The sequence below is a fragment of the Phalangium opilio genome, unplaced genomic scaffold, assembly GCF_054372755.1.
Source record: "Phalangium opilio isolate 3A_F unplaced genomic scaffold, DU_Popi_V2 ptg000070l_1, whole genome shotgun sequence".
NCBI classification, from domain to species: domain Eukaryota; kingdom Metazoa; phylum Arthropoda; class Arachnida; order Opiliones; family Phalangiidae; genus Phalangium; species Phalangium opilio.
Window position 1 is genome coordinate 13,591,203 of NW_028324182.1, and position 27,432 is coordinate 13,618,634.

The following is a 27,432-nucleotide window of genomic DNA, read 5'->3' on the forward strand; positions in this document are numbered from 1 at the left end:
AACTGAATAAATTATTAACACATTTCGTTACACTGCTTACTTGATAACTACGCTTACCGACATGACAGTGGCAGAAAAATCTATAATCAGCTAGCACCCGTCATCAACGAGACACTTTTATTTCAAGCAAGGGGAAACTCGTACTTCAAGGGTTATAATATGTACTTTCGACGGATTCTGTTATTATTAAGCTTAATTTTACTGCAATTTGATAGGTAAATCCGATAAACTCTCAGTGAAAATGCCAATTCTGTTGACTCCTTTTATTTACTTAGCATAAAGTCGCTTAAAATTGATTGGGACAAAGTAAAACCAGCAAATTGTAGTGGAAAAGACATAGTTGAACTTGGTGAGTGTCTACTTCTAGATTTAAGAAAAAGTTACATTTAGTAATTTCAAAATTTCTCTAATAGATTCCTCCATACAATTACAAGTAATTCTACATATTACCGCCATTTATGAAGTAATAGAAGAGAGAATGGTGTGTTCGTTAATATTACATCAAGGGCTTTGATTATATCAGCTTACGTTTCATTGCAGGAGTTCGGAATGCAAGTCTTTGTTACCGAAATTAGAGAGAATTTTGAATTAAACTTGGATGGAATTGAGACCGATGATATATTAACGAAGTTAATACCAGACCACGTGATTAAATGTCTATGGGAACCAGATACTATATTTTTCAACGCCAAAGAAAGTGTCCTTTACGCGGATACGGTACCAAACCGATTCTACAAATTGGCATTGCCATTCAATTTCATCGTACGTAGCAGTCGGTACAAGATAATAGCATCCTGCAGTATGGATTTTCATTTGTATCCGATGGATTCCCAACGTTGCTCTTTGGACATTCAACTACGCAAGTGTTGCCATGCGAGATTTGAATTGTATTCTTTATTTACTTATATATATATACTCTCTGACTTAATAGTTGCCCATCGAGGGCCAGAAGTAGAACTGAAATGGATGGACCCAATGAACGGTGTGGAAGCTGTAAACTTCATGAATACTGTGAAGCCCCTAAACTTTCAGATTTTCTTGATCAATTCAACGTCAACATCGTCAGTATCACCAGGTAGGTTGGGCCTTTCTGTAAATTAATCTGTGCAAGAATTTCAATCGTGGTATAACGTCATTTTAGACAACAGCGTAAACGTAATTCTTCATGCCAATTTTTTGTTTGTTCGATCTTTGGCAGCTAGTATTGTCAATGCATACGTGTAAGCTCTTTGTATTTTTTAATGGTTATGAACTTATAATAACTTTTGTACTAAAGACCCAGTTTCCTAACCGTATGCCTATCGATGGTATCCTTTTGGCTTGACGTCAGTGCCGTCCCCGGACGTGTAACTTTAGGAGTCACTGCAATATTGGTATGGCTGGTCGTTAAAAACTACCAAGACTCGTTACAGAAGTAATTACTGATAATTTCACAGACACTGTCCACGGAAATTGTCCATATTAGGAGTTCCTTACCAACTCTGGACTACATGACGGCCATGGATATTTGGCTTCTGGGTTGCGTTTTTATGGTATTCTTGTCTTTGATTGAATTTACCATGGCTCAATCTTGGAGTAGGAAGACTGCTAGTCTCGAGGTGGTTTTGTCTTTTTTATATATAATATTGTGAACCATTTCTCAAACGAGGATTTACTGTCTAAACTCAGAAAGCCAAGCAAGAAAGCGAAGCTTACTCCGAAAAAGAGAATATGACTTTAGCATGGAGTCCGAAAGCGGAAATTTCTCGCATTCAAAATGGTTACGTCAGACCAATGCAACGAAACTTGACGTCAGAACGACCTTTAAAACGCAGAAACACTAAGAAAGCATGGTCTAGAAGGAAAGAAGCGGACAAAGACAATATATTAGATCGCGTATCTCGTTTTGTCTTTCCTTTAGCAATGTTTAGTTTTACGTGCGTTTATTGGGTGCATTTTTATAATCAAGCGTACCCTTAAAACGAAAGATATCTTAAACTAACAATTATTTGTCCTTCGCTGGTAGGCCTAGTTTTAGGTTGTTGAAGAAATATCTTATTTAAAGTGTTAAAATAATGTTTCCCAAAGTAAATACGCCCTAGCTGCCATCGATTACATAATTATGTTTTTCTATATCGATGTTGAGAACCAAATAACGGTGGGTTAATTGCAGTTACGACTCGAGGCTTATTTTCAACTCTTTCTATTTAGTTATATACTGCCAATTATAGCTGTACATAACACCGTTCGTGTTTATTTGCAATAACACGCGCAGTTCTGAGTGTAATTATTATGTATATCAACTTTTACAACACAATCAATATCACATAAAAAAATTTTTACAATATGAAAGATGTTTTAGCTACCTTAATGATTATTCTCGCTTTGATCAATAGCGTAATTACATTACGTTTATTATTACCCCCAGTCCGATATTGTGCAACTCGGTGTACACCATAGACAGGGAGTATTTCGTCAGTTCCCGCGGATTTTGGAAACTAATCGAGCTGATTAAATGTTTCCCTCAAAGCTTAGAGATTTATACCTTTGTCTTATATTATCCACAAACTTTAAATGGTAATATCATTTATATTATTTAAATACATTTATTAATGTTTTTCTTATAACAGCATTTTAGGTGGAAAGCAACTGAACTGGAGCGCGGCAATGCCGGATACTTGCTACGGACAGGGGAACTACACAAAGTTCGGTAAGGTGCAGACAGACCTTTAAATTTTTTATTTTTGGTTAATTTTTAATATTTTCAACTGATACTGTAAAGAATCGCCTATTTCTTTGCGTATTTTGCTACATATTACTGCAATATACGATGTGTCGGAGGAAAAGATGGTAAATGAGTAACATTCAATAGAACGACGTTATTCGTATATATTGTTTTCACAGGAATACGGAATGCAATTGTTCATGACGGAAGTTTGGGAAGATGATCATATAAAATTTGAATTGTTGGGTGACGTTATTGATTTTGGCAGCGAAAAAATTCCAAACGAAGTTGTCGCCTGTTTGTGGCAACCTGATACGATATTTTGTAAGCGAGAAATAATTTCAAGTTCAGATTAAAAACATTTCTTTTTCAGATAATATCAAAGAGAGTCATTTGTACGACGCTACCTTTAAAAATATGATGATGAAATTAGTTTTTCCGTACAACGTTATTAGACGATCCTCGCGGTAAGTTGAATTTCAAGATCACTTTTAAATAAATTAATCTAATACATCTTCTTTTAAACTAAGATACAAACTAATAGTTGCTTGCAACATGGATTTTCACCTTTACCCTATGGATTCTCAACTTTGCCCCTTAGAAATTTCATTGCGTATGATACCGTGTCACGTCTTTACCGAATAGAAATATTTACCGAATGTTTATGTATTTAATCAATAGTGTCATCTAGAGCGGATGAAGTTGAGTTAATGTGGTTTGATTTACCTTTTGATAATCTGCAGAAAATTACTTTTTTCAATGAAATCAAACCATTGAACTTTCACATAGAGTTACTTCCGGTTTCTGAAAGATTTCTTAATTTCACTTGTAAGGGAAAGTCTCGACGCTGTTGTGTTTATTACGACTTAGTTAATGGATTTTATTGATTACGCGTAGCCGCTGATAGACCTAAGGTCTTGGTGGCTAATCTGTTATTCGTACGTTCGCTGGTAGCGAGTATAGTTAACACGTACATGTAAGTTAGTTTTAAAACCGTTCTTTTTAATTACCTTAATTGATTTTGCGCTCCTTTAAGTCCAAGTACTTTAGTCGTTTGCCTCTCCATGGTTTCGTTTTGGTTGGACGTTACAGCTGTCCCAGGAAGGGTGACCTTAGGAGTCACGGCCATATTGGTTTGTTTATATAGAGAATACAAAATTGAATACTGACGAAATATCTTTTTGTAATGTTACAGACACTATCAACGGAGATAATGCACGCTCGTAGCGCTCTCCCCACGTTGGACTACATGACAGCGATGGATGTGTGGCTTTTGGGTTGCATGTTTACGGTCTTTATGTCCTTAATAGAATTTACCTTAGCCCAGTCCCTGGCTAGAAAACTAGAACGCTTAAAAGTAACTGAAGATATTGATATTTCGATTTTTATACTCCTTAATTATTTATTTCGATAGGTTGAGAACACGGAACATCTGGCTCGTGCTGGAACGGTCTTGAATTCCCCTTGGTTTATAAACCAAAAGAATCGTTGGAAGTCAATTAGATCCAGAAAACTATTTCCATTTTTAGACAAATCGAAGAGAATGGTCGCGTCAAGCGTTGGGAACTCCAAACATACCGCATTCAAAAAGGATAACTCCCTGGATCGAATTTCTAGAATAGTTTTCCCAGTTATATTTACAGTTTTTGCAGTTACCTATTTCTTTTACTTTTATAACAAAGCCTATGCTCCAACCACATTAGAGTAGAACATTCGTAAATGGTCTAAAATTAAAACCTGGTTTTTGTTATTTACTTCAACATAGCCTGTAATTTAAATGCTCCACTGTTGTTCTGAATTTGTGAAACTCTATTGAAATATTGTTTTGAAATGAAGTTGATTTTACGAGTAGAGAATCAGTCTCTCGGCTGTTATTTAAAGTTTATTATTTTAATAAATTTATTTAATTTAATTTTACCTTATTCAACGTACGCGTAAGTAATAACTAATGTTTTAGCTATTTGTTTTTTATGTATATCGAAGATATATTTAGAGAACTATCGGACGATATAGACTGGGAGGAGTATATGCCTTCGGTATGCTATGGAGATTTGAAATACAGATTACCAAGTGCGTATTAGCAGTGAAAAGGTGCTTTATGTAATGCTGATTATTTCTAAAAAACTTAAATATTCATAGAAAGCGTGACTGATTTGAACATCAGCGTCGTGGTTAACGCTATCTATGAGATATCCGAAGAAAGAATGGTAAGGGTTCCTAGAAGATGGTGAAAATTTGAAGATTATTTTTTTTCTGGCTTTTCAGGAATTCGGTTTGCAACTGGATTTATACGAGTTCTGGAGAGATCCTCTATTTAATATCCCGATTACGGAAGAGAATAGTAACGCGTCAGCTGTACTGATACCTCGTAAGATTAGCGATTGTATATGGAAACCAGATACCATATTTCAAAATGCGAAAGAAGAGAAACTCTACGAGCTAACTTCGCCCAACCTCTTTTACAAACTTTCATTTGAAAAAAAATCGTTCGCTTTTCTATCGAGGAAAAGCAGGTATGCTATAGGAGTTCAAATATAGTTCTAGATATGAACTGAATTAATTCTTAAAAATTGTCAACAACCCTAAGGCACAAATTAACAGTCGCCTGTGCGATGAATTTTAAATATTACCCCATGGACACTCAAAAATGTTCTCTCGAAATTTCCTTATGTAAGTGAATTTTTTATTTCCATTTTTGTAGTTACTAAGTTTCTATTCTGTCTCGATGCGTAGTCCACTCAAGGAAACACGAGGTTAGATTGCAATGGGACAATGGGCTGTTCTCCAACATTGAAATAGATGATGATGAAACTCCCGTTAACTTCAAGGTGAAAAGATTGCCGTCAACCAAGAGTGAATTCCAATATCCAGGTAATTTCATATTTACTGAAGTATTTTATAACTAAATTAAAAATTTCCATGCGGTTTACATTTTAGGAGTTTCCGTTGTAATGGAATACTTGTACTGTAACTTTTTGTTCAAACGGTCTTTGACTGCCAGTCTCTTCAACATTTACGTCCCATCATTCCTGGTTGTCTGTCTGTCCATGGTCAGTTTCTGGTTGGACATTAACGCCGTACCTGGACGAGTTACTTTGGGTGTCACTGCTATTCTAACATTGTCCACACAAATTGTGCAAGCGAGAAGTGGACTTCCGGTCTTGGATTACATGACAGCGGTTGACGTGTGGCTACTTGGATGCCTCATAATGGTTTTCTTATCTCTAGTGGAGTTCACCTTCGCGAACTCTTTTTCCAGACGAAAGGTAGGTAATATTTATCATTGTCTTTAATATTCATTACTCAGCTTTGGTTGAAATTCTTTTTAGTCCTCAGTGGAAACGGTACAGCCCGCGAGAGATATGAGGAAAGAAGGTGTTACGGCTTGGGAGAAAAGCTTCAAGAAGGTGGATTTGTGTGTAAAGTGCCGCTCTGAGGTCAAAGGCAGTGTAGAAAATGAGTCCGATGGAATGAAGTTACCAAAACTAAAAAACGTGGACGTTGTCAAAGATAATAAGTGGGATCGAATCAGTCGAGTGGTGTTTCCGGTCTTCATGGTGATTTTTTGCTGCATCTATTGGTTTTATTTTTACTACCTATCTCATCGTTAAACTGTTTAATATTTTGGGAACTATTTCCTGAAAATTGTTTTGGCTTGAAATCGAAATTTCTATGATAATAGTTTCGGAAAGTCTCCTCACATGTTGTTTATTTCCCCTTTCTCGCCTAAATTAATCAGTTCTTTAATTTAACGTTACCTTGATGAAAAGAAAAAAAACCCAACATAATCATTTATGTCCTCCTCGTGTTCCTAGTTTTAAACAGTACTATTAAATTTAGAATGGTCTTGATATACCAGAATCGTTATCTCCCTAGCTCGTCCAACAGTTTTTGTGCCTACAGAGCGTCAACTTTTCACATCACCTAAAAGGTTTTGTAAAATCCATCGTTTAACTTTAACTTCTTTCTCTACCCTTTTCTCATTCGAACAAATAATAATATACTATAGCCACGAAAGTATAGAACTTTCGAAATTGAACTGAACTAACATTAACTCTTAGCAACTTTCATATTTGATCGATATAAAGTCGCTTCGCACGCCTAATTCCAATTTCCTTTGTTTATCAAAGCGTGAATAATTAACTGAGCTGTTTAAGTTCACTTTTTACCCCATATTCGCTTCCCTTCTGGATTTGAGAAGTTGAAGAAAGGTTCTTCTAAAATGGCTTCTGTTTCATTGTTAACACCAAGATGTACTCTCGTTGCTTTTTTAAATGTTGTAATTTTAATAAATTTACATACTTTAACTTTACCATACTCAACGCACGCGTAAGTAGTCGATTTATCATTGAACTATAGATATTGACGAGTTTGCGAAGGGAGCAAAGGTTTGATATTCTGACAAAAAAGGGTTGCTCTTTGATCTTATCTAGGTAGAAAGATCGCGCGTCCTTAATCTTTTTCGCCCAAATGTTAAGAAAATACAAAGAAAAACGAGACATGAGAGATAGTAAAATCACGTGTTTGTCTTATAAGGTGCAATTATTGATTTTTTGGCGTCGTTGGGTGCAATTATTGGAGTTCGTTTAGTTTAAATTCCATTTAAAAGAGATGGTTTATTTTAAATGAAAATTTTAAAAATATAACCATCACTCGCTCGGCTTAAAGTTGCATAGTAGTTGCGTAGAAATAACAAATGCCTAGCATGACAATAATATGATGTGCTTCTTTCTTTCGCTGTAAATGTAGTGAATCATCGAACGATATTGACTGGGAGAAGTATATGCCCCCAGTATGCTACGGAGATTTGAAATACAGATTACCAAGTGGGTTCTAAATGTGGTGTGTTGGTTATTGACTTTTAAAATACCATTTATCTTTAGAAAACGTGATTGATTTAAACATCAGCGTAGTAGTTAACTCTATCTACGATATATCCGAAGGAAACATGGTAACAGTCCCGTGAACGGTAATTTATCATTTTCAGTTTGATAATTTTTTAACTGCAGGAGTTCGGTATGCAACTAGACTTGTACGAGTTCTGGAGAGATCCCCTTTTCAACATCCCTATAACTAAAGAGAACACCAATAGAACCTCGATCTTGATACCACGTGCGATCAGTCAGTGCATGTGGAAGCCGGATACCATGTTTCAAAATGCCAAAGAGGAGAAACTCTACGAACAAACGTCTCCCAATGTCTTTTACAAACTAGCATTTCTCAAAACCGGTTACGTGTTTATAGGAAGGAAAAGCAGGTATGCTTTTATTTCAAATAATGACGTAATATAGTTATTTAAAATTAAATTTTCACTACATTTTTTCATTATTCCCCAAGGTACAAATTAACAGTTGCGTGTCCAATGAACTTTCAATATTACCCCATGGATTCTCAAAAGTGTTCTCTTCAAATTGCCTTGTGTAAGTGAATGCATTAATTATCCATATAAGTTCAAAGTTTTAATACCCGACCTGTGTAGTCCACTCGAGAAAACACGAGGTCAGATTGCAATGGGACACCGCAATGTTTGCCAATATCCAGCTTAAAAATGATGAAACTCCCTTAAACTTCGACGTAAAACGATTACCCTCAACCAAAAGTGAATTCCAATATCCCGGTAATTGAATTATATTATAAGTATTTTCCATATGTCCAGGTATACAATTTGTTTCAAAGAATTCTCCTAATTTCATAATTTTTAATTTTTTACCCTAGGAGTATCCGTTGTCATGGAATATTTGCACTGTAACTTCTTGTTCGAACGGTCCCTGACTGCCAGTCTCTTCAACACTTACGTTCCATCTTTCCTGGTGGTCTGTCTGTCCATGGTCAGTTTCTGGTTGGACGTTGACGCCGTACCTGGGAGAGTTACTTTGGGCGTCACTGCTATTCTAACATTGTCCACGCAAATTGTGCAAGCGAGAAGTGGACTTCCAGTCTTGGACTACATGACAGCGGTTGACGTGTGGCTGCTTGGTTGCCTCTTAGTGGTTTTCTTATCTCTAGTGGAGTTCACCTTTGCGAACTCTTTTTCCAGACGAAAGGTGCGTAATAGTTGCCATTTTCGGGAAGTCAATTAAGTAAATTGTTCTATCCTAATTCTTAATTAGGATTCAGTGAAAATGGTACAACCCGCAAGAGATATGAAGGACGGTGTTGCTGGGGCTTGGACGGAAAGTGTCAAGAAGGCCGCATTGTGCGTCAAGTGTCAGTCTAAGATCGAAGGTGGCGTAGAAAAAAAAAACGATGGAATAAACTTGAAAAATTTGAACAAACTGAGCATTGTGAAAGATAATAACTTGGACCGAATTAGCCGAGTGGTATTTCCGGTCGGCGTGGTGATATTTTGCTGCATCTATTGGTTTTATTACCTATCTCACCGTGGAATTGCTTAACACTGTCAGATAATTTCCTGAGAAATTCCTGAAATGATTTGGACTTGAAATCGGAATTTTTACGATAGTAATACGGAAACATCCGCTCTGTAGATCTTCGTATAGTTTCAATTATCACTGTCCTTCTATTCAAAAAAACCGAAATAGTACGCCATTTCCCCCACATCGCCCCCTGATTAACTTAATTTAAGCAGTGCTGAAAGTTTTAGAATAGCTTTGATGCACTAGAATATGTCTCTTTTCCCGTGACGTGTAACCAGTTTTTCCCATCCCCTATAAGACTTATATGATCGATGAATGCGGACCTATTCCTTTAAATTTTTCTTATTCGAAAAGGTATTAAGTCGTCCAGCCCAAGAAACTTCAAAACTTTTGTAAATGGGCTGCATTTTAATGAAACTTACCTACTTTCAAATTGGATCAATATTTAGGCATGTCGCATGCTAAATAGTAATTTTCTTTCGCTATAAAAGCGCGGATAATTGAGGCTGTTTTTAGAATAGTTTTATATTCCCCAGTTTTGCTTTACTGGTGGATTTGAGAAGTTGGTAGAAATAATTTTCAAAAATGGCATTTGAATCACGGTTAAAACGAAACTTTTCTCCAGTTGGTTTGCTTAATGTTATCATGATAATAAATTTATTTAGTTTAACGTTACCATTATCAACATACGCGTAAGTAATTTATTTATCTTTAATTGTTTTTGGCGAGGCTGCAAAAATAACGAAGTTTAATTTTCAATAAAAAGTTTTGGTCTCATCTGATTTAGTAATATATGCCCGGTAAATGGCAACGCGTTGAAAGTTTTGACGTAGATCAAATTATGACGCTCGAGAGAGATAATTAGAAACAGTGCTAATAGTTGCAATGCTTTTAGTGCGGAATTGTTGTAAATTAAAATCTAAAGAGCAAAGGATACAAAAATTTAAATGAAAATGAAATGAAAGCCTTAATTCACTTGCATGGTGAAATTATAAAAAATCATATTATGATAACGATTTTAATTCTACCTTCTTAATTAATGTAGAGAATTAACAGTCAATATTGACTGGGAAAATTATATGCCCTCGGTATGCTACGGAGATTTGAAATACAGACTACCAAGTGGGTATTAGCAGTGAAATGGTGCTCTACATGGTGCTGATAATTTCTAAACAAACTTAAATATCCGTAGAAAGCGTGATTGAATTGAACATCAGCGTCGTGGTTAACGCTATCTACGAGATATCCGAAGAAAGAATGGTAAGGGTCTTAGAAGACGCCAAAAATTTTGATATTAATATTAATTTTTTGGCTTTTCAGGAATTCGGTATGCAACTAGATTTATACGAGTGCTGGAGAGATCCTCTATTGAATATTCCGATTACTGAAGAGAATAGTAACGCGTCTGCTGTACTGATACCTCGTAAGATTAGCGATTGTATTTGGAAGCCGGATACCATGTTTAAAAATGCGAAAGAAGAGAAACTCTACGATCAAACATCTCCCAATATCTTTTACAAATTGGTATTTAATGCAATTGGTTCCACTTATTTGATAAGGAAAATCAGGTACAAATTAACAGTCGCCTGTCCGATGAACTTTCAATATTACCCCATGGACACTCAAAAGTGCTCTCTTGAAATTGCATTGTGTAAGTGAATGTATTTAATCTCTTGTCTTTGTGTCCAAACAATTAAAACTGTCCCTTATAGTCCACTCGAGGAAACACGAGGTCAGGATGCAATGGGACTATTTAACGTTTTCCGATATTTCGAATGACGAAACTCCCTTAAACTTCAAGGTGGTACGACTACCAAACACCAAAAGTGAATTCCAATATCCGGGTAATTTTTCGTATTTTATATCACTATATTCCACATAATTCTATTTCAATTTAAAATTTCCAATGATATGTTATATTTTAGGAGTCTCCGTTGTAATGGAGTACCTGCAATGTAACTTTTTGTTCGAACGGTCCCTGTCTGCCAGTCTCTTCAACACTTACATCCCATCTTTCTTGGTGGTGTGTCTGTCCATGGTCAGCTTCTGGTTGGACGTTGACGCTGTACCTGGGAGAGTCACCCTGGGTGTCACTGCTATTCTAACATTGTCCACACAAATTGTGCAAGCAAGAAGTGGACTTCCGGTTTTGGATTACATGACAGCGGTTGACGTGTGGCTGCTTGGATGCCTCTTAATGGTTTTCTTATCCCTCGTGGAGTTCACCTTCGAAAACTCTTTTTCCAGACGAAAGGTAACCTTTGCCGTTTTCTGTATTATAACTTGCTAAGTTATTGTATTATTTTCAATCAGTGCTCAGTAGAAACGGTAGATCCCGCAAGAGATATTAAGGAAAAGATTGCTATGGCTTGGACGGAAAGCGTCAAAAAGGTAGATTTGTGCGTAAAATGCCAATCCAAGGTTGAATGTACAACAAAGAAAGATACCGATGGAAAACACTCACTGAAACGAAAAGCATCACGCATTGGCAAAGATAATATCTTGGACAGAATCAGCCGAGTGGTGTTTCCGGTCTTTATGGTGATCTTTTGCTGCGTCTATTGGTTTTATTACTACTACTTGTCTCATCGTCAAACTATTTAACACCTTCGAATCGGATACAATTAACTGCAAAGTTCTTGAAAGTATATTATGCAACAGTTTTCTCAATCGATTACTCTTTTTTAATAATAAGTCGTACTCCAGGAACATAGCAACTAGAACTTTCAAAATTGGACTGAACTTAATAACGGCTCTTAGCCACGTTCATATTTGATCGATATGAAGTGGCTTCGCTTCGCACGCTTAACTCCGTTTTCCTTAAATCAGCAAAGCGTATATAATTACAGTTTCCAATTTACTTTTTCCGGTGGTATTAAAGACCCTTCTTTTACCCCAGTATTTCTTTGCTGGTGGATTAGGGAAGGCGTATAGAAAAGTTTTTTTCTAAAATGGCTTTTGCTTCGTGCTTAAAACCAAGATGCTGTCGCGTTGGTTTTCTCAACTTTTTCATGTCAATAAATTTAGTTTTCTTAACTTTACCTTACTCAACGTCTGCGTGAGTATTTTATTATAATGGTTCTTGACGAGCTTGCAAATTGAGGGTTATTTGATACGCCAATCGAAATGTTTTGGTTTGGGAACCCCTTTTATCTGTAATCCATACTTCGTAAAGCGATTTCTAGAATACTTTCGTACGTGTAGACAAAGTAATGACGTGCTAGAGATTATTAAAAACTGCATTAATAGGTGAAATACATGGTTTAGTTTTAATGTAAAATTGTAAGTCATATGAAAAGTGGAATTTAATTTTTATGAAGAAGCTTAGAGCGAATGTTAAGGTGGATTATGAGGGAAATGGGAAACTTTAGCTCTCAGTACAGAAGAATTAGCGAATCCCTAGCATGATAATGATTGAAACCCCACGCTCTTAATTAATGTAGAGAATTTGACTGGGAAAAATATATGCCATCAGTATGCTTTGGAGATTTGAAATACAGACTACCAAGTGGGTATAAGCGAAAAGGTGCTTAACGAGGTGCTTATATTGATAATTTCTAAAAAAAATTTAATATTCTTAGAAAGCGTGATTGATTTGAACATCAGCGTCGTTGTTAACGCTATATACGAGATATCAGAAGAAAGAATGGTAAGAGTCCCTAGAAGAGGCTAAAAATTTGCAGTTAAATAATTATTTTTCAACGCAGGAGTTTGGTATGCAAATTCATTTATACGAGTTCTGGAGAGATCCCATTTTCAACATACCAATTACTGAAAAAAATAGCAATAGGTCTACTATACTGATACCTCAAAAGATAAGCGATTGTATCTGGAAACCAGATACCATATTTCAGAATGCGAAAGAGGAAACACTTTACGATCAAACATCTCCCAATTCCTTTTACAAACTGGCATTTGGTAAAATAGGTTCAGCTTATTTAACGAGGAAAATCAGGTACAAATTAACAGTTGCCTGTCCGATGAACTTTCAATATTACCCCATGGATTCTCAAAAGTGTTCTCTTCAAATTGCTTTGTGTAAGTGAATGTATTAATTGCCCTTAATTGAGTTAGAACTAAGTTTTGCTATTAATCCGTATAGTCCACTCGAGGAAACACGAGGTCAGATTGCAATGGGACACTGGAATATATGCCAATATCAAGCTAAAAAATCATGAAACTCCCTTAAACTTCAACGTAAAACGATTACCGTCGACCAAAAGTGAATTCCAATATCCCGGTAATTGGGTTATTTTATATATAAGTATTTTACAGATGTCCGGATATATTATTTGTTAAACAAATTATTATTATTATTTAAAGAATTTTCCAAATTTCGTTATTTTTAATTTTTTATCCTAGGAGTATCAGTTGTAATGGAATATTTGCAATGTAACTTCTTGTTCGAACGGTCCCTGACTGCCAGTCTCTTCAACACTTATGTTCCATCTTTTTTGGTGGTCTGTCTGTCCATGGTCAGTTTCTGGTTGGACGTTGACGCCGTACCTGGGAGAGTCACTTTGGGCGTCACTGCTATTCTTACATTGTCCACGCAAATCGTGCAAGCGAGAAGTGGACTTCCGGTTTTGGACTACATGACAGCGGTTGACGTGTGGCTGCTCGGGTGCCTCGTAATGGTGTTCTTATCTCTCCTCGAGTTCACCTTTGCAAACTCTTTTTCCAGACGAAAGGTAAATAATATTTAACATTACTTGTAACATAACTTAATCAATTTCTTTTTCGTAATTGCTTTTCAGCGTTCTATGGGGGTCGCACAGCCTCTAAGAGATAATGGCGAAAAGGTTGCTATGGCCTGGACTGAGAGTGCCGAGAAGACGGAATTGTGCGTCAAATGCCAGTGTAAGATCAAAGTTATAGAAAAAGAAAGTGATGAAATAAACTCTGCCGAATTGAAAAGACTGGACAATGTGAAAGATTACGACTTGGATAGAATTAGCAAAATAGTATTTCCGGTGTTCATGGTGATTTTTTGCTGTGTCTACTGGTGTTATTATTACTTCCTATCTCATAAATTTATTTAACACAGTGTAATTCCCATATTTGAAAAGATTTTACCTTGAAATAGTCACTTCCTGGTTGCTTGCTTGCTTATTTATTAATTAAAATAAGCTCTACTTGAAGAACAGTATAATTACTAATGTAATATTTTATTTAAATGCCATACGTGATTGTTAGTCTTAATGAAACAGCTAAAACCAAAACGTACTCCTACGATATGAGTTTGCTGTAGCCTTGAGTTCGAACGCTCTGTTGTTGGAAACTTACCTTATTGGTCAAGTTAGAAGTATTGATTTAGTTGTTAACCCATATGTCACGCTTCTATGCTACAAATGAGTTTTTGACATGCCTTATAGAGCGTTTGGATTTTGTTTTTATATATATATTTATAGTTCGAATGAAGTGAAATAAACCCAATTTTGCGACTGGCTTAGTCCCTCTTTAGAAATCTAAGGTACTGCGGAGTATGGATACAAATATTTTTCGTAAACCCCATAGCCTTTTAAACTTTGCTCTTTTCACGTATTTTATTAGTTTAATTTTACCTTGGTCAGCGCGGGCGTAAGTAATTTATTATTTTTAAATTACAAATGCAATGATTTACATCTTTAACCTGACGTCGTTAGAGAATTATCAAATGCCATTGATTGGGAGAAAGTTTTGCCACCGATATGCGCTGGAGATTTAAAATATAGATTACCAAGTAAAGGGTAATTTAAAAATACGTAATTTAACTCTTGTAATAATTTGTTTTTGAGTAGAAAGCTTGATAAATTTAAACATAAGCGTAGTTGTCAACGCAATTTACGAGATATCCGAGGAAAGAATGGTAATAGTCCTTATAGGTATAATTTAGGCAAAGTAAAAAAAAAAAAAAAATTGGGGTATTTTGCGGTGCAGGAATTCGGTGTGCAATTAGATTTGTATGAATTTTGGAGAGATCCCTATTTGAACATTCCGGTTACTGAAGAGAATCTCAATAGATCCTCGGAATTGATACCCTATAAGATTAGTGACTGTATTTGGAAACCGGATACCATATTTCAGAATGCGAAGGAAGAGAAAATCTATGAGCAAACATCTCCTAATTTATTTTACAAAGTTACTTTTAAAAAACTGGGTTTCGTTGGTATTTTGAGGAAAAGCAGGTATGGAATCATTTCAAAAATTTCTAAATAAATAAAAATAGAAAAGAAATTTTAAATAAATTTTTAACACAAATTCCAAGGTATAAATTAACCGTCGCCTGTCCAATGAACTTCAATTATTATCCTATGGATTCTCAAAATTGTTCACTTCAAATTGCCTTATGTAAGCTAAAGTGAAATATTGCAGCGTTTAACCCTTTCTATACTTAACTCTTTGTAGTTCACTCGAGGAAACACGAGGTTAGATTACGATGGGACAACGGAAGCTATGCCAATATTGAGCTAAATAAAAATGAATCTCCATTAAACTTTAAGGTGAAACGATTACCCTCAACCAAAAGTGAATTCCAATATCCAGGCAATTGAATTATTTTATGGTCATGGAGTATTTTTCAAATTTGGCAATTTTAATTGTTTTATATTGCAGGTGTGCCCGTTGTGATGGAATACTTGCACTGTAACTTCTTGTTCAAACGGTCTCTGACTGCCAGTCTCTTCAACATTTACGTCCCATCTTTCCTGGTGGTCTGTCTGTCCATGGTCAGTTTCTGGTTGGACGTTGACGCCGTACCTGGACGAGTTACTTTGGGCGTCACTGCTATTCTAACATTGTCCACACAAATTGTGCAAGCGAGAAGTGGTCTACCGGCCTTGGATTACATGACAGCGGTTGACGTTTGGCTGCTCGGATGCCTCTTAATGGTTTTCTTATCTCTTATAGAATTCACCTTCGCGAACGCTTTTTCCAGACGAAAGGTGTTAAACAGTTGCCATTTTCTGAAAAACTATTAAAAATAAATTTTTGAAATCAAATTCTTATTTAGGATTCAGTGGGAACGGTACAGCCCCCAAGAGATATGAGGGAAGCTGTTGCTGTAGCTTGGACGGAAAGCGTCAAGAAGGCTGCATTGTGCGTGAAGTGTCACTCTAAGGTCGATGGTAGCATAGAAAAGAAGACCGACTTGAAAAAAGTGAAGAAACTTTGTGGTATGAAAGATAATGACTTGGACCGAATTAGTCGAGTAGTATTTCCTTTCATCATGATGATTTTCTGCTGCATCTATTGGTTTTATTACTACTACCTATCTCATCGCCAAACTGTTTAAAATCTTTTTCTGAAAAAGGCGCCTCATAGATAAAAATGTTATCACATATCATTTACATTAACCTATAAGTTTCTGTTGTTAAACCTTCTTGAAAAATTGAAAATAATCCCTGACTCAATTGTTACAAATTCGAGGCATACGACCTTCAAATAGAATCTCTTTCTAGGACTACACAGCTTCGAAGGAGTCATACTTTTGGGAATTTGCTTATTACCTTATGAAAATCCAGCTTTTTAATATAAAAAAAAAAGTTTCTTTCCAAAGTTTTGACCTTATATATCTAAAACATTTAGTGTGATAATCGATATTAAGTCGCTACGCACGCAATTATTCTTTCCCTATTATTTACAAGAGCCTGCATAACATAGATCTCAAAATTCATGTGAAATAAACCATACTGCGCCACTTAACTCTTTGGCTGTTAAAAGTGAATTGTTTACGTAGAAGAACGTATTTTTAGAAATGGAGTTTCTTTCACTGGTGACGGTTGAAATCAAATTTTCTATTTTAATCAATGTAATTAGTTTAATTCTATCTTACTCATTGCATAAGTCAGTTTAAATTAAGAGTAGATTTAATTGTATAATGACTACAACTTTATTACAACGTACATATCGAGAACTATGTAACTAAATTTAAACTTAATACTTTTCGAATTTCCACTTGATCGATTCTACACTGTTGGGCACGCTACAATGCGCTTAGTTATTTACCAGAGCGTAACTAACTGTTCACCTTTTAGATCTGAGAAAATGAAAGAAGATTGATTTAAAATGGATTATCCTTCAAGGATCGAGGCTCGTTCTCCCGGCTCTTATTTAAATTTCATTATTTTGATTAATTTAATTGGTTTAAGTTTACCTTATCCAACGCACGCGTAAGTCATCATTCATTTCTCTACTATAATTTTTTCGTAATTATTTTTGTCCTACATGTTTCGTAATGATTAATTTTTCTACTATTTGTTTCGTAATAATCAATTTTTCTACTACTTGTTTCGTAACAATTAATTTTTCTACTACTTGTTTCGTAATGATTAATATTTATACTACTTGTTTCGTAATGATACATCGGTGTAATTGTAGAGAAGTCCAGGGCGATATTGAGTGGGAGAAATATATGCCATCTGTATGCTTTGGAGATTTGAAATACAGACCACTAAGTGAGTATCTTTGAAATGGGACTTAATGAGCAGTATTATTTTTAAATAAATAATACTTAATAACTCATAGAAAGCGTCATCGATTTAAACGTCAGTGTAGATGTGAGTGCTATCTACGAGATATCCGAAGAAAGAATGGTAAGGGTCCCCTCAAAGATATCGTAAATTTCGAGTTTATTTCTATTCCATGTTTTTTATCAATTAATAAATGCAGGAGTTCGGCTTGCAACTATATTTATTCGAGTTTTGGAAAGATCCCTATCTAAAAATCCCAGTTACGGAAGAAAATCGCAATAGATCCCCAATATTGGTACCTCGAGAGATTAGGGAATGCATTTGGAAGCCAGATACCATGTTTCAGAATGCCAAAGAAGAGAAACTCTACGACCAAACATCTCCCAATATCTTTTACAAATTGATATTTGATGAAATTGGTTCAGCTTTTCTGTTAAAATTAAGCAGGTAATATTTCAAATACTAAAGAAAATTGCCTTGAAATGGAATGTTACTTAAACATTTTCATCAACCCAAAGGTTGAAATTAACAGTTGCTTGTCCAATGAACTTTCAATATTACCCTATGGATTCTCAAAACTGTTCTCTTAAAATTTCTCTGTGTAAGTGAATATATTTAATATCATTTTCATTCAGTCCTATATCTATACTCAATCGTGTAGTTCACTCGAGGAAGCATGAGGTTAGATTGCAATGGGACGCTAGAATGGCTGTCAGTCTGGATCTAAAAACCGACGCAACTCCCTTAAACTTCAAAGTGAAACGATTACCATCTACCAAAACTGAATATCAATATCCTGGTAAGATTTATTTAGAGGATTTTCCAAATTTCAAATTTATTTTTTCTTCATATTTTAGGGGTGCCCGTTGTGATGGAATACTTGCACTGTAACTTCTTGTTCGAGCGATCCCTGACTGCCAGTCTCTTCAACACATACATCCCATCATTCCTGGTGGTCTGTCTATCCATGGTCAGTTTCTGGTTGGACGTTGAAGCCGTACCGGGACGAGTCACTTTGGGCGTCACTGCTATTCTAACATTGTCTACACAAATTGTGCAAGCAAGAAGCGGACTTCCGGTCTTGGACTACATGACAGCAGTTGACGTGTGGCTGCTGGGATGCCTCTTAATGGTTTTCTTATCCCTTGTGGAATTCACCTTTGCAAATTCTATTGCCAGATTAAAGGTAAATAGCGCCTAATATTTGTCTGAAATATAGTTTACTGACATTTCTATTTATGTACTTAATAAGCGCTCTGTGGAGACGATTCAACCTACCAAGGATGCTGGGGAAGGTACAGTTATGGCTTGGACGGAAAGCGTCAAAGTGGCAGCATTGTGTCAAGTGCTGGCCATTGGTCGTAGGCACCATAGAAAAAGAGACCAATCGATTAAACTTGACCAAAGTGAAAAAATTGGACGTAGTCAAAGATAATAACTTGGACCGAATTAGCCGAGTGGTATTTCCGGTCATCATGGTGATGTTTTGCTGCATCTATTGGTTTTATTACTACTAGCTATATCCCATCATGAAACTGTTCAACATTTTTGACTTCATTATTTGTGTGTACAGAACCTGACTTATATGCTTTAAACTTTTTGAGCACAAACTCTTGTGGCGGCTTGTTTTGTAGTTAGCGCGATTTTTCCCTAAAATATCTGTTAAACATTGTGTCATAGGTGGTAATTAGGTTATCCACCCTTAATGTCTATCTTTTTACTCCCCTTCGTGAATCATCTCAATTGAACTGTAATTAGGACTGAACGTTTCGTCATTTTCGCCCAAAGGTCTCCTGACATTGAAAGTTAAGGTTATAGGGAGCTGAAATCATGCAGTTTTGGTCGAGTAGTTGCGTGTGGAAAATCTTTAAAGAGATAGAAGGATATGATGTTGCAAGGTCTGAACTATTATCTACCTGTAATTCATCGATTGAACGGAACTCAATACTTGTTCCAGCTCCTAGCATTTTAATCATGAACAGTCACGCTTTCAGCGCAATTATTAAACTTTTCCGAACCGTTTTCCTATAATAATCATAGAAGTTTGAAGCGTCTTTCGTGCACGGTTGTCAACGTTTCTAACTGTAATTACTTGGCTACGGTAGTAACCATGCGTAGAATTTAGGTCACGAATAATTTTGTAAGGCTAAAGCCAAAGCCAAATCTACTTAAATGTTCATGGAGCGTGCAGTATTAAACTCTTTTTTTTGGCCTTTTGAAGTTGAAACTTGCTATAGATTTTATGAAAAATCTACAATGTATATGCTCTTATCTATACTTAATTACAGTATTGCGAGTTAAATAATAATACGATAAAAAAAGCTGGAAAACAATGCTATTTGGAAATTGTCGCAAAGATATTGATTTTTAAATCACGGTAAATCTCCATACAGTACCTTGAAAGCCCTGGGAAGGGTGAGGTTGCTAAGTACCATGGCTGTTCTTTTGCGAAGAGTTTTAGTTGCAGTGATTTTAATAAGTGTAATCCAATTTGCATCGTATGTAATTAAAATTTAGGTTTAAAAGTTAATATATTTCAAGTATTTTAATTTTTTTTTGGTTTTTCTGGATTAGTTCAAAAGAAGTTGACTGGGAAAAATATCTTCCCTCTACTTGTTTTCACGATTTAAATTATACATTACCAAGTAAGTAAATCGGGGTTTTTTAGGGAAAGTTGATTTATTATTCTGTTAACATCCTCAAGAATCTGTGATTGATTTGAATATCAGTATCGGCATCAATGCAATTTACGAGATATCCGAAGAAAAGATGGTAAGCATCTCTGTTCAAAAGTACATTTCAGGATAAAACGTTTGCTAATCCCCTTTAAACTATTCTCGAACTTGTTCTAATTCAGGAGTTTGGAATGCAGATAGTTTTATACGAATTCTGGAGTGATCCCTATCTCAAGGTACCTGTTACCGATGACAATTTTAACGGATCCACTGTCCTTATACCTCCTAAGATCATTGACTGTATTTGGAAACCGGACACCATTTTTCAAAACGCAAAGGAGGAGAAACTTTATGACAAAACTTCACCAAATGTTTTTTATAAATTGCAATTTAACGAAAGAGGTTACGCTTCAGTGTTCAGGAAAAGCAGGTACTTGAAACTCTCAAAAAACTTAAAAAAACTTTTGAAATGACTCATTTACAATTCAGGTACAAGCTAACTGTGGCGTGTCACATGGAGTTCGAGTTCTATCCAATGGATAACCAGTCATGCTTTCTTCAAATTGCTTTGTGTAAATAATTTTTGAACGATTGGTTTGTTTATAGCTACTAACTATTCTTACAAAATTGACATTCGTAGTTCATTCGAGAAAACACCAGGTACGTTTGAGATGGGATGAAAAAAACCTCCGGAAAAAGGCATTAAAAGTTGACGAAACTCCTTTGAATTTCGCTGTAAGAACACTACCATCAACACATAGTGAATTCCAATATCCTGGTAAACTTGAATTCAAGAGTATTACTGTCACCACCTGGTCGAATCCTTAATTTTCTTCATGCATAAAGGAGTGTCCGTTGTGATGGAATATTTAAACGCCAACTTTATGTTCAAACGGTCTCTGAGTGCCAGTCTCTTCAATACTTACATACCGTCATTCCTGGTGGTCTCTCTATCCATGGTCAGTTTTTGGTTGGATATTGACGCTGTACCTGGAAGAGTAACGTTAGGTGTCACATCTATACTGACGTTGTCAACGCAAATTGTGCAAGCAAGGAGTGGCCTGCCGGTTTTGGACTACATGACGGCTATGGATGTATGGCTACTGGGATGTCTCCTCATGGTCTTCTTGTCCCTGGTAGAATTCATCTTCGCGAATTCGATAGCACGACAAAAGGTGAGTAATAGACCGATCCAAGAAGCCCTTACAGAGTAAAACGGGCGTAGGGGGAACGTGTTACATTTTTCAAGACGCAATTCTATAGATGAAACTACAAAATCCCTATCCTCTATGCTTAGGCCTATTATTTTTGTCTGTGTCATTTGTGTATCTGTCTATTAGTTAGTTATAATTAATCTAACCTATTAAACCGTTTTGTATGCACGCAGCGTTCTGTTAAAATCAGGAATAGTAAAGACGTGGCGACGAATTTGAATGATAAAAACCCCCCAGCATCGCCATTGTGTTTCAAATGTCGGTCAACTGTCGAATCGAACATTACGGTCAAACAGACAACTTCACATAAATCGATGAAAGATAATTATTTGGATAGATTAAGTCGTATAGCGTTTCCGATTTTAATGTTGATATTCACTTTCGTGTATTGGTTTTACTATTACCGGTAGAATGTATATAACATTTATTCTTGAGAGAGACTGAAAATTTCCATTTTAGTTAAAATTAAGTTGAGTTAAACTGGTTAAAATATCACAAAGTTTAAAAATCGTCAACTACAAACTGGCATATTGATCATACTGCGGACGTTTATCACACGCAAATACTTTCAAGCATACAGAGCGTGTATATTTTATTCTTTCCTTTCTTAGTCTCATTTACTATATTCGACAAATTATAGTGGCGTTTTTAAACCTCCCGCTTGCCAGTTCCTTGTAATGACAATTGTCAAGAACAATCGTTAGTGCGACAGAACAATTGAGACACGCCCCAGCAAAAGTTTTCGAAAATGTAAAAGTTAACATTTTTGTTTTGTAATAATATATATTAATATATTGTGGTCTATCTCAAGTTAATTACATATACTCACGATATCATTAATATAAATTAAGCCGCTTAGCTGTATAGATTTGTAAATGTTGGTCACGTTAGAAATAAAACTGGAGACAGTTTCAAAATAAATCCTTGGCTCTTTTCTGCGATGCCGTTGTTTCGGATAAAACTTTCATTTTACAGTGGTAGGCCTAACCATTTATTGATAATATTGTTCACAGCATTGACTCTAAACGGGTAAGTGAAATAAAAGAAATCATAGACCTTCATTTATAATTAACAATATGGCTGTTATGTTTTTAAGACAAGTTTCAGGAATAATTGATTGGAACAAATACTTGCCAAAAACATGCGTCGACGACTTAAATTACACTTCTCCTGGTAATTTTTATAATAATTGCTTTAAGTCAATTATTTATGCTAAATGCTGAGTTTTCTTAATAGATATCCCAATTGAGCTTAACGTTAGCCTATGGGTAAATGCCATATACGATATTTCAGAGGAAAAAATGGTAAATTAGTAGTTTAATTCTAACGCAAAATCTTTAAAATCTGACTTTCGTTTTGAAGGAGTTTGGAATGCAAATTGAACTTATTGAATTCTGGAACGACCCTTCACTACCAAAATCTAATTTTGATAGCAATGCCAACCAATTTCTTAAGATCATACCAAAACCCGTCGTTGATTGTATTTGGAAACCGGACACTGTGTTTAGCAATACTAAGGAAACCACTCTCTACACCGACACAATTCCTAACATGATCTACAAATTAGTATTCCCCAAAGGAATTTTTGGCAGGAGAAGCAGGTTCGTCTCAAATACCAATATAACTAAATATTTTCTAAAGATATACTTATTTCACCATTCAATACAGATACAAAGTTACCGCGTCTTGTTCGATGAATTTCGAGTACTATCCAATGGACATTCAAGATTGCTATCTCGAGATTACATTATGTAAAAATATATTTGAAATTTAGGATACCCTATCATTGAACAGTTTAGTCTTAATGGTTGGTACTTTTCAAGATCGGTCACGGAAAGACAACGTTATGATGCGGTGGCTGGATGACCGTAATAGACCAGTTCTGAAGTCAACACCCTTGCACTACCTTGTAAAAGAAAGTAAAAGAACCAGTTCCGAAGTAATATCTAAAGGTAAAATTTTAACACTCGAATAAGTTGAAAGACTCAAAATTGTTCTGTTTGTTAAAGGTTTCACTATGATATCGCAATATCTACAAGCCCATTTTCTATTCGAACGCAACCTAAGCGCTAGTATCTTCAACACTTACATCCCGTCATTTCTCGTCGTCTGTGTGTCCATGGTCAGCTTCTGGCTGGACATTGACGCCGTTCCCGGAAGAGTCACCCTGGGTGTGACGGCCATTTTAACCTTGTCTACGCAAATAGTGCAAGCCAGAAGTGGACTTCCTGTTCTACATTATATGACCGCGATGGACGTTTGGCTTCTTGGGTGTCTGATGATGGTTTTCTTGTCCCTTGTGGAATTTGTCTTAGCCAACTCTTTCGCCAGACGCAAGGTATGATTTGAGAATAAGTACTTTAGCTATAAACTGAATATATATCGACCGCAGAGCTCTGTCTCTCCAAAACCAAACTCGAGTGAAACCGTCAAAGAAATTCTTATGGCATGGACCGAGACTGTCGCCTCCTCGACCATGTGCTCTAGTTGCAAGTCGAAGGTCAAACCCTGTGACTGTGAGAGACCGGAAAGTCCGAAATTAAACTCGACCAAAGTTGAAGAACGCAAGGACAGTTATTTGGACAGAATAAGTCGGGTTATGTTTCCGGTTTTCATGGTCATGTTTAGCAGCGTGTATTGGTCCTATTATTACCACTACTCTCTTTATCAGCTTTAACAGTAGAAACCTTCGCATTATCATAAATATAAAATGTAATCTGGAAATACAAATTGTAAGGAAACTTGGATACGTCCAACAGACAACTCCACATAAATCGATGAAAGATAATTATTTGGATAGATTAAGTCGTGTAGTGTTTCCGTTTTTAATGATGATGTACAGTTGCGTGTATTGATTTTAATATTACCGGCAGTATGTATTTTACTTTTAGTCGTGAGAGAAACTTTATTCAAGGTAAAAATGAAATTGGTTTAGAAAAGGAACGGAAAGTTACCAATAATAAACTTCGTGCTGCACATGCAAAGGCTTTCAAGTATATAGACCAGGTGTTTAATTTATTTTGTACATCATTAGGGCTGGCAAGTGGAATAGAAACCTATGCACTGAAAATGGATTGGCAACGAATGTTCTTTCTTTTACTCTCTCATTTAGATTATATTTCCATCCCCTTAAAGGGCCCAACCAGAGTGGTGAGGGTGCGGTAGCTTTTCAAGAAGTAGAGTCAAGTCTACCATTTGTCCGTGTTGCAAGCCTCTGGTGGCGCCCTTTAAGCTTTCAACAAATTAGAATTGTATTTTTCCCCCACTTGATAATCCCTTCCAATGACTTCTGTTGAGTAAAATCGTTAGCCCTCTACATGAACGTATCGTGGCCAATCTGAAGTTATGTGCACATACACACGAAGTCGTTAATTCAAAATAACTCGGCTGTAAAGAAATGAAAATGTAGGTCACGCATAAAATAAAGCTGGCAGCGTATTCAAAATGAACCATTCGCTCTTTTTAGCAATGCCATTGAATCGGAATGGTACCCCGTCACTGATAATATTACTCATAGTTTTTACTCTTAACAGGTAAGTTAAATGTTAAACTGAGATATTGTAATAAATTATCTTGAATGTGGTAGTTATTTTTTTAAGACCAGTATCAGGGAAGCTCGACTGGAACAAATACTTGCCCAAAACATGCGTTGACGACTTAAACTATACTTTTCCTGGTAGGCTAATTCCCGTAAGAACTATTTAAAAATAACTAGCGTTTCTAAATATTGAAAGATACTATTTAGAAAAACCAATTGAACTTAACGTTAGCCTATGGGTGCATGCCATATACGATATTTCAGAGGAAAAGATGGTAAATTATTGATTTCATTCTTAACTTAGAAGTTTTTAAAATATTAAGTATATCTTGCAGGAGTTTGGAATGCAAATTGAACTTGTCGAACACTGGAAAGACCCTTCCTTCGAAACCTCTAACTTCGATAACCTCATCGACAAATCCGCTCCAAACATTCCCAAACCCTTCGTCGATTGTATTTGGAAACCAGACACTGTGTTCAGAAATGCTAAGGAAACCACCCTCTACATCGACACGATTCCGAATTTGTTGTACAAAATAAGCCTTCCCAAAGGAATTTTTTTAAGGAGAAGCAGGTTCATCTAAAAAAGAAAAATATTAGCTAAGGATTTTCTAAAAATGTTCCTAATTAAAAATTTATTACAGATACAAAGTAATTGCATCTTGTGCTATGAATTTCGAGTATTATCCCATGGACGTTCAAGATTGTTATCTCGAGATTACACTGTGTAAAATTTGAAGTAAGATCTGTCATTTAATAATTTTGTCTTGAATGGTTGGTTCTTTTCTAGATCGGTCACGAAAAGCCAATGTTTTCATGCGATGGCTGGATGACCGTAATAGGCCAGTACTGAAGTCAACACCCTTGCATTACCTAGTGAAAGAGAGTCGAAGAACCAGTTCTGAAATAACGTATAAAGGTAAATTTTAAACTTTCAGGCAAATTTAAGTACTGACAAATTTGTGTCTGCTTGAGGTTTTACTTCAATAACGCAATGTCTACAAGCCCATTTCCTATTCGAACGTAACCTAAGCGCCAGTCTCTTCAACACTTACATTCCATCGTTTCTCGTCGTCTGTGTGTCCATGGTTAGTTTCTGGCTGGACATTAACGCCGTTCCTGGAAGAGTCACCCTGGGTGTGACGGCCATTCTAACCTTGTCTACGCAAATAGTGCAAGCCAGAAGTGGACTTCCTGTTCTACATTATATGACCGCGATGGACGTTTGGCTACTTGGTTGTCTGATGATGGTTTTCTTGTCCCTTGTGGAATTTGTCTTAGCCAACTCTTTTTCCAGACGCAAGGTATGATTTAAGGATTTACGTACTTTAGCTATCAACTGAATCTGTCAATTGCAGAGTTCTGTCTCTCCGAAACCAAAGACGAGTGAAACCGTCAAAGAAATAGCCATGGCATGGGCGGAGACTGTCGCCTCCTCAACGATGTGTGCTAGTTGCAAGTCGAAGGTCAAACTCTTCGAGAAACCGGAAATTATGAAACTAAACTCGACCAAAGTTGAAGAACCTAAGGACAGTTATTTGGACAGAATATGTCGGGTTATGTTTCCTGTTTTCATGGTCATATTTAGCAGCGTGTATTGGTGCTATTATTACCATTACTCTCTTTATCAGCTTTAACAGTGGAAAACCTTTTCAGCATCATAATCATATGATAATAATATCTAATTTGGTAATACAAATGTTTAAGAAAACCTAAGAAAGTCCAAGTCTAATTTTTGACAACTTCGATTAAATCGAAGATTGATAATTATATGGATAAGATTAAGTTTTAAAAAAATTCCATTTATAATTATAATATTCAGTTGCGTTTATTATTTTTACTACTACGGTACTATTTTTATTACTTTTAATTCTTGAGAAAGCATTTGGCAATTTTCTTACGTGTTTCTAAGATAAATAATTAAATAGGTTAGATTAAACATATAGGTTTACCCTATGAAAAATAACACAACGTTGAATTATAATCAGCACCAAACTGTGGTATTGATCTTTCTGCAGAAGTATAATGTGTTCAGGTATACAGTGCGTGTTTCTAATTTACTCTTTTAATTAAAAGGGCTGGCAAGTGGGAGATAGACCTTAGCTAGGAAATTGAGTTAGCAACGAAGGACCACTCTTTTAATGTCCCTTCTTTGCCAATCCACTTACACTCTCGACAAAAATATTGAAGTTTTTCCAGCTCTCAAAATTCTCTCTCACTTGCCATTCCTCTTAAATTGCTATTGACGTTTGCGATCGTTAGCGCGAGAGAAAATCAAAATTTAATCATATTTACTCACGGAAATTAAAATATAAAGTCTGTCAAAGTAATGTAAATGTTGGTCACGTCTGAAATAAACCGGGCAATGTTATATTAATGAGTTCCACGCTCTGTTTTGAGTTTCCTGGGATTCGGATTAAACTTTTACAATGGTATCCCCGTTACTGATAATATTACTTATAGTATCAACACTT

The 27,432-nt window shown here is 35.9% G+C and overlaps 8 protein-coding genes across 11 annotated transcripts; all 8 read left to right on the forward strand.

Annotated features, from left to right (window-relative positions):
- The first annotated feature begins 159 nt into the window (after positions 1–159).
- LOC149661797 (glycine receptor subunit alpha-2-like) lies at positions 160–3,060 on the forward strand. Its single transcript, XM_089843809.1, has 11 exons — positions 160–215; positions 276–349; positions 414–481; positions 541–863; positions 932–1,075; positions 1,277–1,414; positions 1,466–1,598; positions 1,669–1,916; positions 2,610–2,689; positions 2,762–2,829; positions 2,884–3,060. Exons 1-11 carry the CDS (start codon positions 160–162, stop codon positions 3,058–3,060), a joined length of 1,509 nt encoding a protein of 502 aa, XP_089699935.1.
- LOC149661798 (gamma-aminobutyric acid receptor subunit delta-like) lies at positions 2,889–4,039 on the forward strand. The gene is made up of 5 exons (XM_089843311.1): positions 2,889–3,171; positions 3,235–3,317; positions 3,386–3,680; positions 3,741–3,837; positions 3,900–4,039. Exons 1-3 carry the CDS (start codon positions 3,122–3,124, stop codon positions 3,589–3,591), a joined length of 339 nt encoding a protein of 112 aa, XP_089699437.1. The 5' UTR covers positions 2,889–3,121; the 3' UTR covers positions 3,592–3,680; positions 3,741–3,837; positions 3,900–4,039.
- LOC149661799 (glycine receptor subunit alphaZ1-like) lies at positions 3,769–6,315 on the forward strand. Its single transcript, XM_089843810.1, has 10 exons — positions 3,769–3,837; positions 3,900–4,061; positions 4,119–4,171; positions 4,662–4,774; positions 4,844–4,911; positions 4,970–5,217; positions 5,292–5,374; positions 5,438–5,575; positions 5,642–5,970; positions 6,034–6,315. Exons 1-10 carry the CDS (start codon positions 3,769–3,771, stop codon positions 6,313–6,315), a joined length of 1,545 nt encoding a protein of 514 aa, XP_089699936.1.
- Positions 6,316–7,192: 877 nt separating this feature from the next.
- LOC149661800 (glycine receptor subunit alphaZ1-like) lies at positions 7,193–9,858 on the forward strand. Of its 2 annotated transcripts, XM_089843315.1 has the most exons (8): positions 7,193–7,240; positions 7,454–7,530; positions 7,588–7,655; positions 7,714–7,961; positions 8,042–8,124; positions 8,184–8,321; positions 8,420–8,748; positions 8,815–9,858. In XM_089843315.1, the coding sequence occupies exons 2-8, from the start codon at positions 7,488–7,490 to the stop codon at positions 9,097–9,099; spliced, it is 1,194 nt and encodes a 397-aa protein (XP_089699441.1). In that variant the 5' UTR covers positions 7,193–7,240; positions 7,454–7,487; the 3' UTR covers positions 9,100–9,858. The 2 variants fall into 2 exon arrangements, with proteins under 2 accessions (XP_089699441.1, XP_089699442.1); XM_089843316.1 differs by lacking the exon at positions 7,193–7,240 and having other exon boundaries at positions 7,501–7,530; positions 7,733–7,961.
- Positions 9,859–10,009: 151 nt separating this feature from the next.
- Positions 10,010–12,125, forward strand: LOC149661801 (glutamate-gated chloride channel alpha-like). The gene is made up of 7 exons (XM_089843317.1): positions 10,010–10,203; positions 10,274–10,341; positions 10,402–10,732; positions 10,794–10,925; positions 11,007–11,335; positions 11,395–11,726; positions 11,788–12,125. Exons 1-6 carry the CDS (start codon positions 10,161–10,163, stop codon positions 11,683–11,685), a joined length of 1,194 nt encoding a protein of 397 aa, XP_089699443.1. The 5' UTR covers positions 10,010–10,160; the 3' UTR covers positions 11,686–11,726; positions 11,788–12,125.
- A 126-nt stretch (positions 12,126–12,251) lies between these two features.
- Positions 12,252–16,355, forward strand: LOC149661802 (glycine receptor subunit alpha-3-like). Of its 2 annotated transcripts, none has more exons than XR_016368997.1 (8): positions 12,252–12,589; positions 12,663–12,730; positions 12,789–13,119; positions 13,184–13,321; positions 13,444–13,772; positions 13,839–14,554; positions 14,635–14,661; positions 14,727–14,924. XR_016368997.1 is itself a non-coding variant. In XM_089843312.1 (8 exons), the coding sequence occupies exons 1-8, from the start codon at positions 14,567–14,569 to the stop codon at positions 16,352–16,354; spliced, it is 1,320 nt and encodes a 439-aa protein (XP_089699438.1). In that variant the 5' UTR covers positions 14,127–14,566; the 3' UTR covers position 16,355. The 2 variants fall into 2 exon arrangements, 1 of the variants encoding a protein (XP_089699438.1); XM_089843312.1 differs by lacking the exons at positions 12,252–12,589; positions 12,663–12,730; positions 12,789–13,119; positions 13,184–13,321; positions 13,444–13,772 and adding exons at positions 15,001–15,248; positions 15,329–15,411; positions 15,469–15,606; positions 15,676–16,004; positions 16,073–16,355 and having other exon boundaries at positions 14,127–14,661; positions 14,727–14,803; positions 14,862–14,929.
- A 756-nt stretch (positions 16,356–17,111) lies between these two features.
- On the forward strand, positions 17,112–19,946 carry LOC149661803 (gamma-aminobutyric acid receptor subunit beta-like). Of its 2 annotated transcripts, XM_089843314.1 has the most exons (8): positions 17,112–17,231; positions 17,440–17,516; positions 17,587–17,654; positions 17,731–17,978; positions 18,050–18,132; positions 18,193–18,330; positions 18,389–18,717; positions 18,784–19,946. In XM_089843314.1, exons 1-8 carry the CDS (start codon positions 17,128–17,130, stop codon positions 18,964–18,966), a joined length of 1,230 nt encoding a protein of 409 aa, XP_089699440.1. In that variant the 5' UTR covers positions 17,112–17,127; the 3' UTR covers positions 18,967–19,946. The 2 variants fall into 2 exon arrangements, with proteins under 2 accessions (XP_089699440.1, XP_089699439.1); XM_089843313.1 differs by lacking the exon at positions 17,112–17,231 and having other exon boundaries at positions 17,297–17,516.
- A 4,845-nt stretch (positions 19,947–24,791) lies between these two features.
- On the forward strand, positions 24,792–27,338 carry LOC149661804 (gamma-aminobutyric acid receptor subunit beta-like). Its single transcript, XM_089843318.1, has 8 exons — positions 24,792–24,825; positions 24,887–24,953; positions 25,020–25,096; positions 25,166–25,233; positions 25,294–25,532; positions 25,603–25,685; positions 25,749–26,262; positions 26,317–27,338. The coding sequence occupies exons 2-7, from the start codon at positions 24,889–24,891 to the stop codon at positions 25,886–25,888; spliced, it is 672 nt and encodes a 223-aa protein (XP_089699444.1). The 5' UTR covers positions 24,792–24,825; positions 24,887–24,888; the 3' UTR covers positions 25,889–26,262; positions 26,317–27,338.
- The last annotated feature ends 94 nt before the right edge of the window (positions 27,339–27,432 follow it).

What these genes read in the sequence shown, in the direction of transcription:
- LOC149661797 (XM_089843809.1), top strand. Translation starts at nt 160, where the DNA reads ATGTACTTTCGACGGATTCTGTTATTATTAAGCTTAATTTTACTGCAA. An exon ending in TACCAAGACTCGTTACAGAA is followed by an intron (nt 1,415 to 1,465) that starts GTAATTACTGAT and finishes TGTCCATATTAG; the next exon opens with GAGTTCCTTACCAACTCTGG. An exon ending in ATGTGTCGGAGGAAAAGATG is followed by an intron (nt 2,830 to 2,883) that starts GTAAATGAGTAA and finishes TTGTTTTCACAG; the next exon opens with GAATACGGAATGCAATTGTT.
- LOC149661798 (XM_089843311.1), top strand. Translation starts at nt 3,122, where the DNA reads ATGATGATGAAATTAGTTTTTCCGTACAACGTTATTAGACGATCCTCG. An exon ending in GTTATTAGACGATCCTCGCG is followed by an intron (nt 3,172 to 3,234) that starts GTAAGTTGAATT and finishes TTTTAAACTAAG; the next exon opens with ATACAAACTAATAGTTGCTT. An exon ending in CCCCTTAGAAATTTCATTGC is followed by an intron (nt 3,318 to 3,385) that starts GTATGATACCGT and finishes TTTAATCAATAG; the next exon opens with TGTCATCTAGAGCGGATGAA.
- LOC149661799 (XM_089843810.1), top strand. Translation starts at nt 3,769, where the DNA reads ATGGTTTCGTTTTGGTTGGACGTTACAGCTGTCCCAGGAAGGGTGACC. An exon ending in ACGGTCTTGAATTCCCCTTG is followed by an intron (nt 4,172 to 4,661) that starts GTTTATAAACCA and finishes CTAATGTTTTAG; the next exon opens with CTATTTGTTTTTTATGTATA. An exon ending in AGATATCCGAAGAAAGAATG is followed by an intron (nt 4,912 to 4,969) that starts GTAAGGGTTCCT and finishes CTGGCTTTTCAG; the next exon opens with GAATTCGGTTTGCAACTGGA.
- LOC149661800 (XM_089843315.1), top strand. Translation starts at nt 7,488, where the DNA reads ATGCCCCCAGTATGCTACGGAGATTTGAAATACAGATTACCAA. An exon ending in TTCTCTTCAAATTGCCTTGT is followed by an intron (nt 8,125 to 8,183) that starts GTAAGTGAATGC and finishes CGACCTGTGTAG; the next exon opens with TCCACTCGAGAAAACACGAG. An exon ending in AAGTGAATTCCAATATCCCG is followed by an intron (nt 8,322 to 8,419) that starts GTAATTGAATTA and finishes TTTTTACCCTAG; the next exon opens with GAGTATCCGTTGTCATGGAA.
- LOC149661801 (XM_089843317.1), top strand. Translation starts at nt 10,161, where the DNA reads ATGCCCTCGGTATGCTACGGAGATTTGAAATACAGACTACCAA. An exon ending in CTCTCTTGAAATTGCATTGT is followed by an intron (nt 10,733 to 10,793) that starts GTAAGTGAATGT and finishes TGTCCCTTATAG; the next exon opens with TCCACTCGAGGAAACACGAG. An exon ending in AAGTGAATTCCAATATCCGG is followed by an intron (nt 10,926 to 11,006) that starts GTAATTTTTCGT and finishes GTTATATTTTAG; the next exon opens with GAGTCTCCGTTGTAATGGAG.
- LOC149661802 (XM_089843312.1), top strand. Translation starts at nt 14,567, where the DNA reads ATGGATACAAATATTTTTCGTAAACCCCATAGCCTTTTAAACTTTGCT. An exon ending in TTTAAAATATAGATTACCAA is followed by an intron (nt 14,804 to 14,861) that starts GTAAAGGGTAAT and finishes GTTTTTGAGTAG; the next exon opens with AAAGCTTGATAAATTTAAAC. An exon ending in TTCACTTCAAATTGCCTTAT is followed by an intron (nt 15,412 to 15,468) that starts GTAAGCTAAAGT and finishes AACTCTTTGTAG; the next exon opens with TTCACTCGAGGAAACACGAG.
- LOC149661803 (XM_089843313.1), top strand. Translation starts at nt 17,297, where the DNA reads ATGATTAATTTTTCTACTATTTGTTTCGTAATAATCAATTTTTCTACT. An exon ending in TTTGAAATACAGACCACTAA is followed by an intron (nt 17,517 to 17,586) that starts GTGAGTATCTTT and finishes AATAACTCATAG; the next exon opens with AAAGCGTCATCGATTTAAAC. An exon ending in TTCTCTTAAAATTTCTCTGT is followed by an intron (nt 18,133 to 18,192) that starts GTAAGTGAATAT and finishes TCAATCGTGTAG; the next exon opens with TTCACTCGAGGAAGCATGAG.
- LOC149661804 (XM_089843318.1), top strand. Translation starts at nt 24,889, where the DNA reads ATGCCATTGAATCGGAATGGTACCCCGTCACTGATAATATTACTCATA. An exon ending in ATAGTTTTTACTCTTAACAG is followed by an intron (nt 24,954 to 25,019) that starts GTAAGTTAAATG and finishes TATTTTTTTAAG; the next exon opens with ACCAGTATCAGGGAAGCTCG. An exon ending in ATATTTCAGAGGAAAAGATG is followed by an intron (nt 25,234 to 25,293) that starts GTAAATTATTGA and finishes TATATCTTGCAG; the next exon opens with GAGTTTGGAATGCAAATTGA.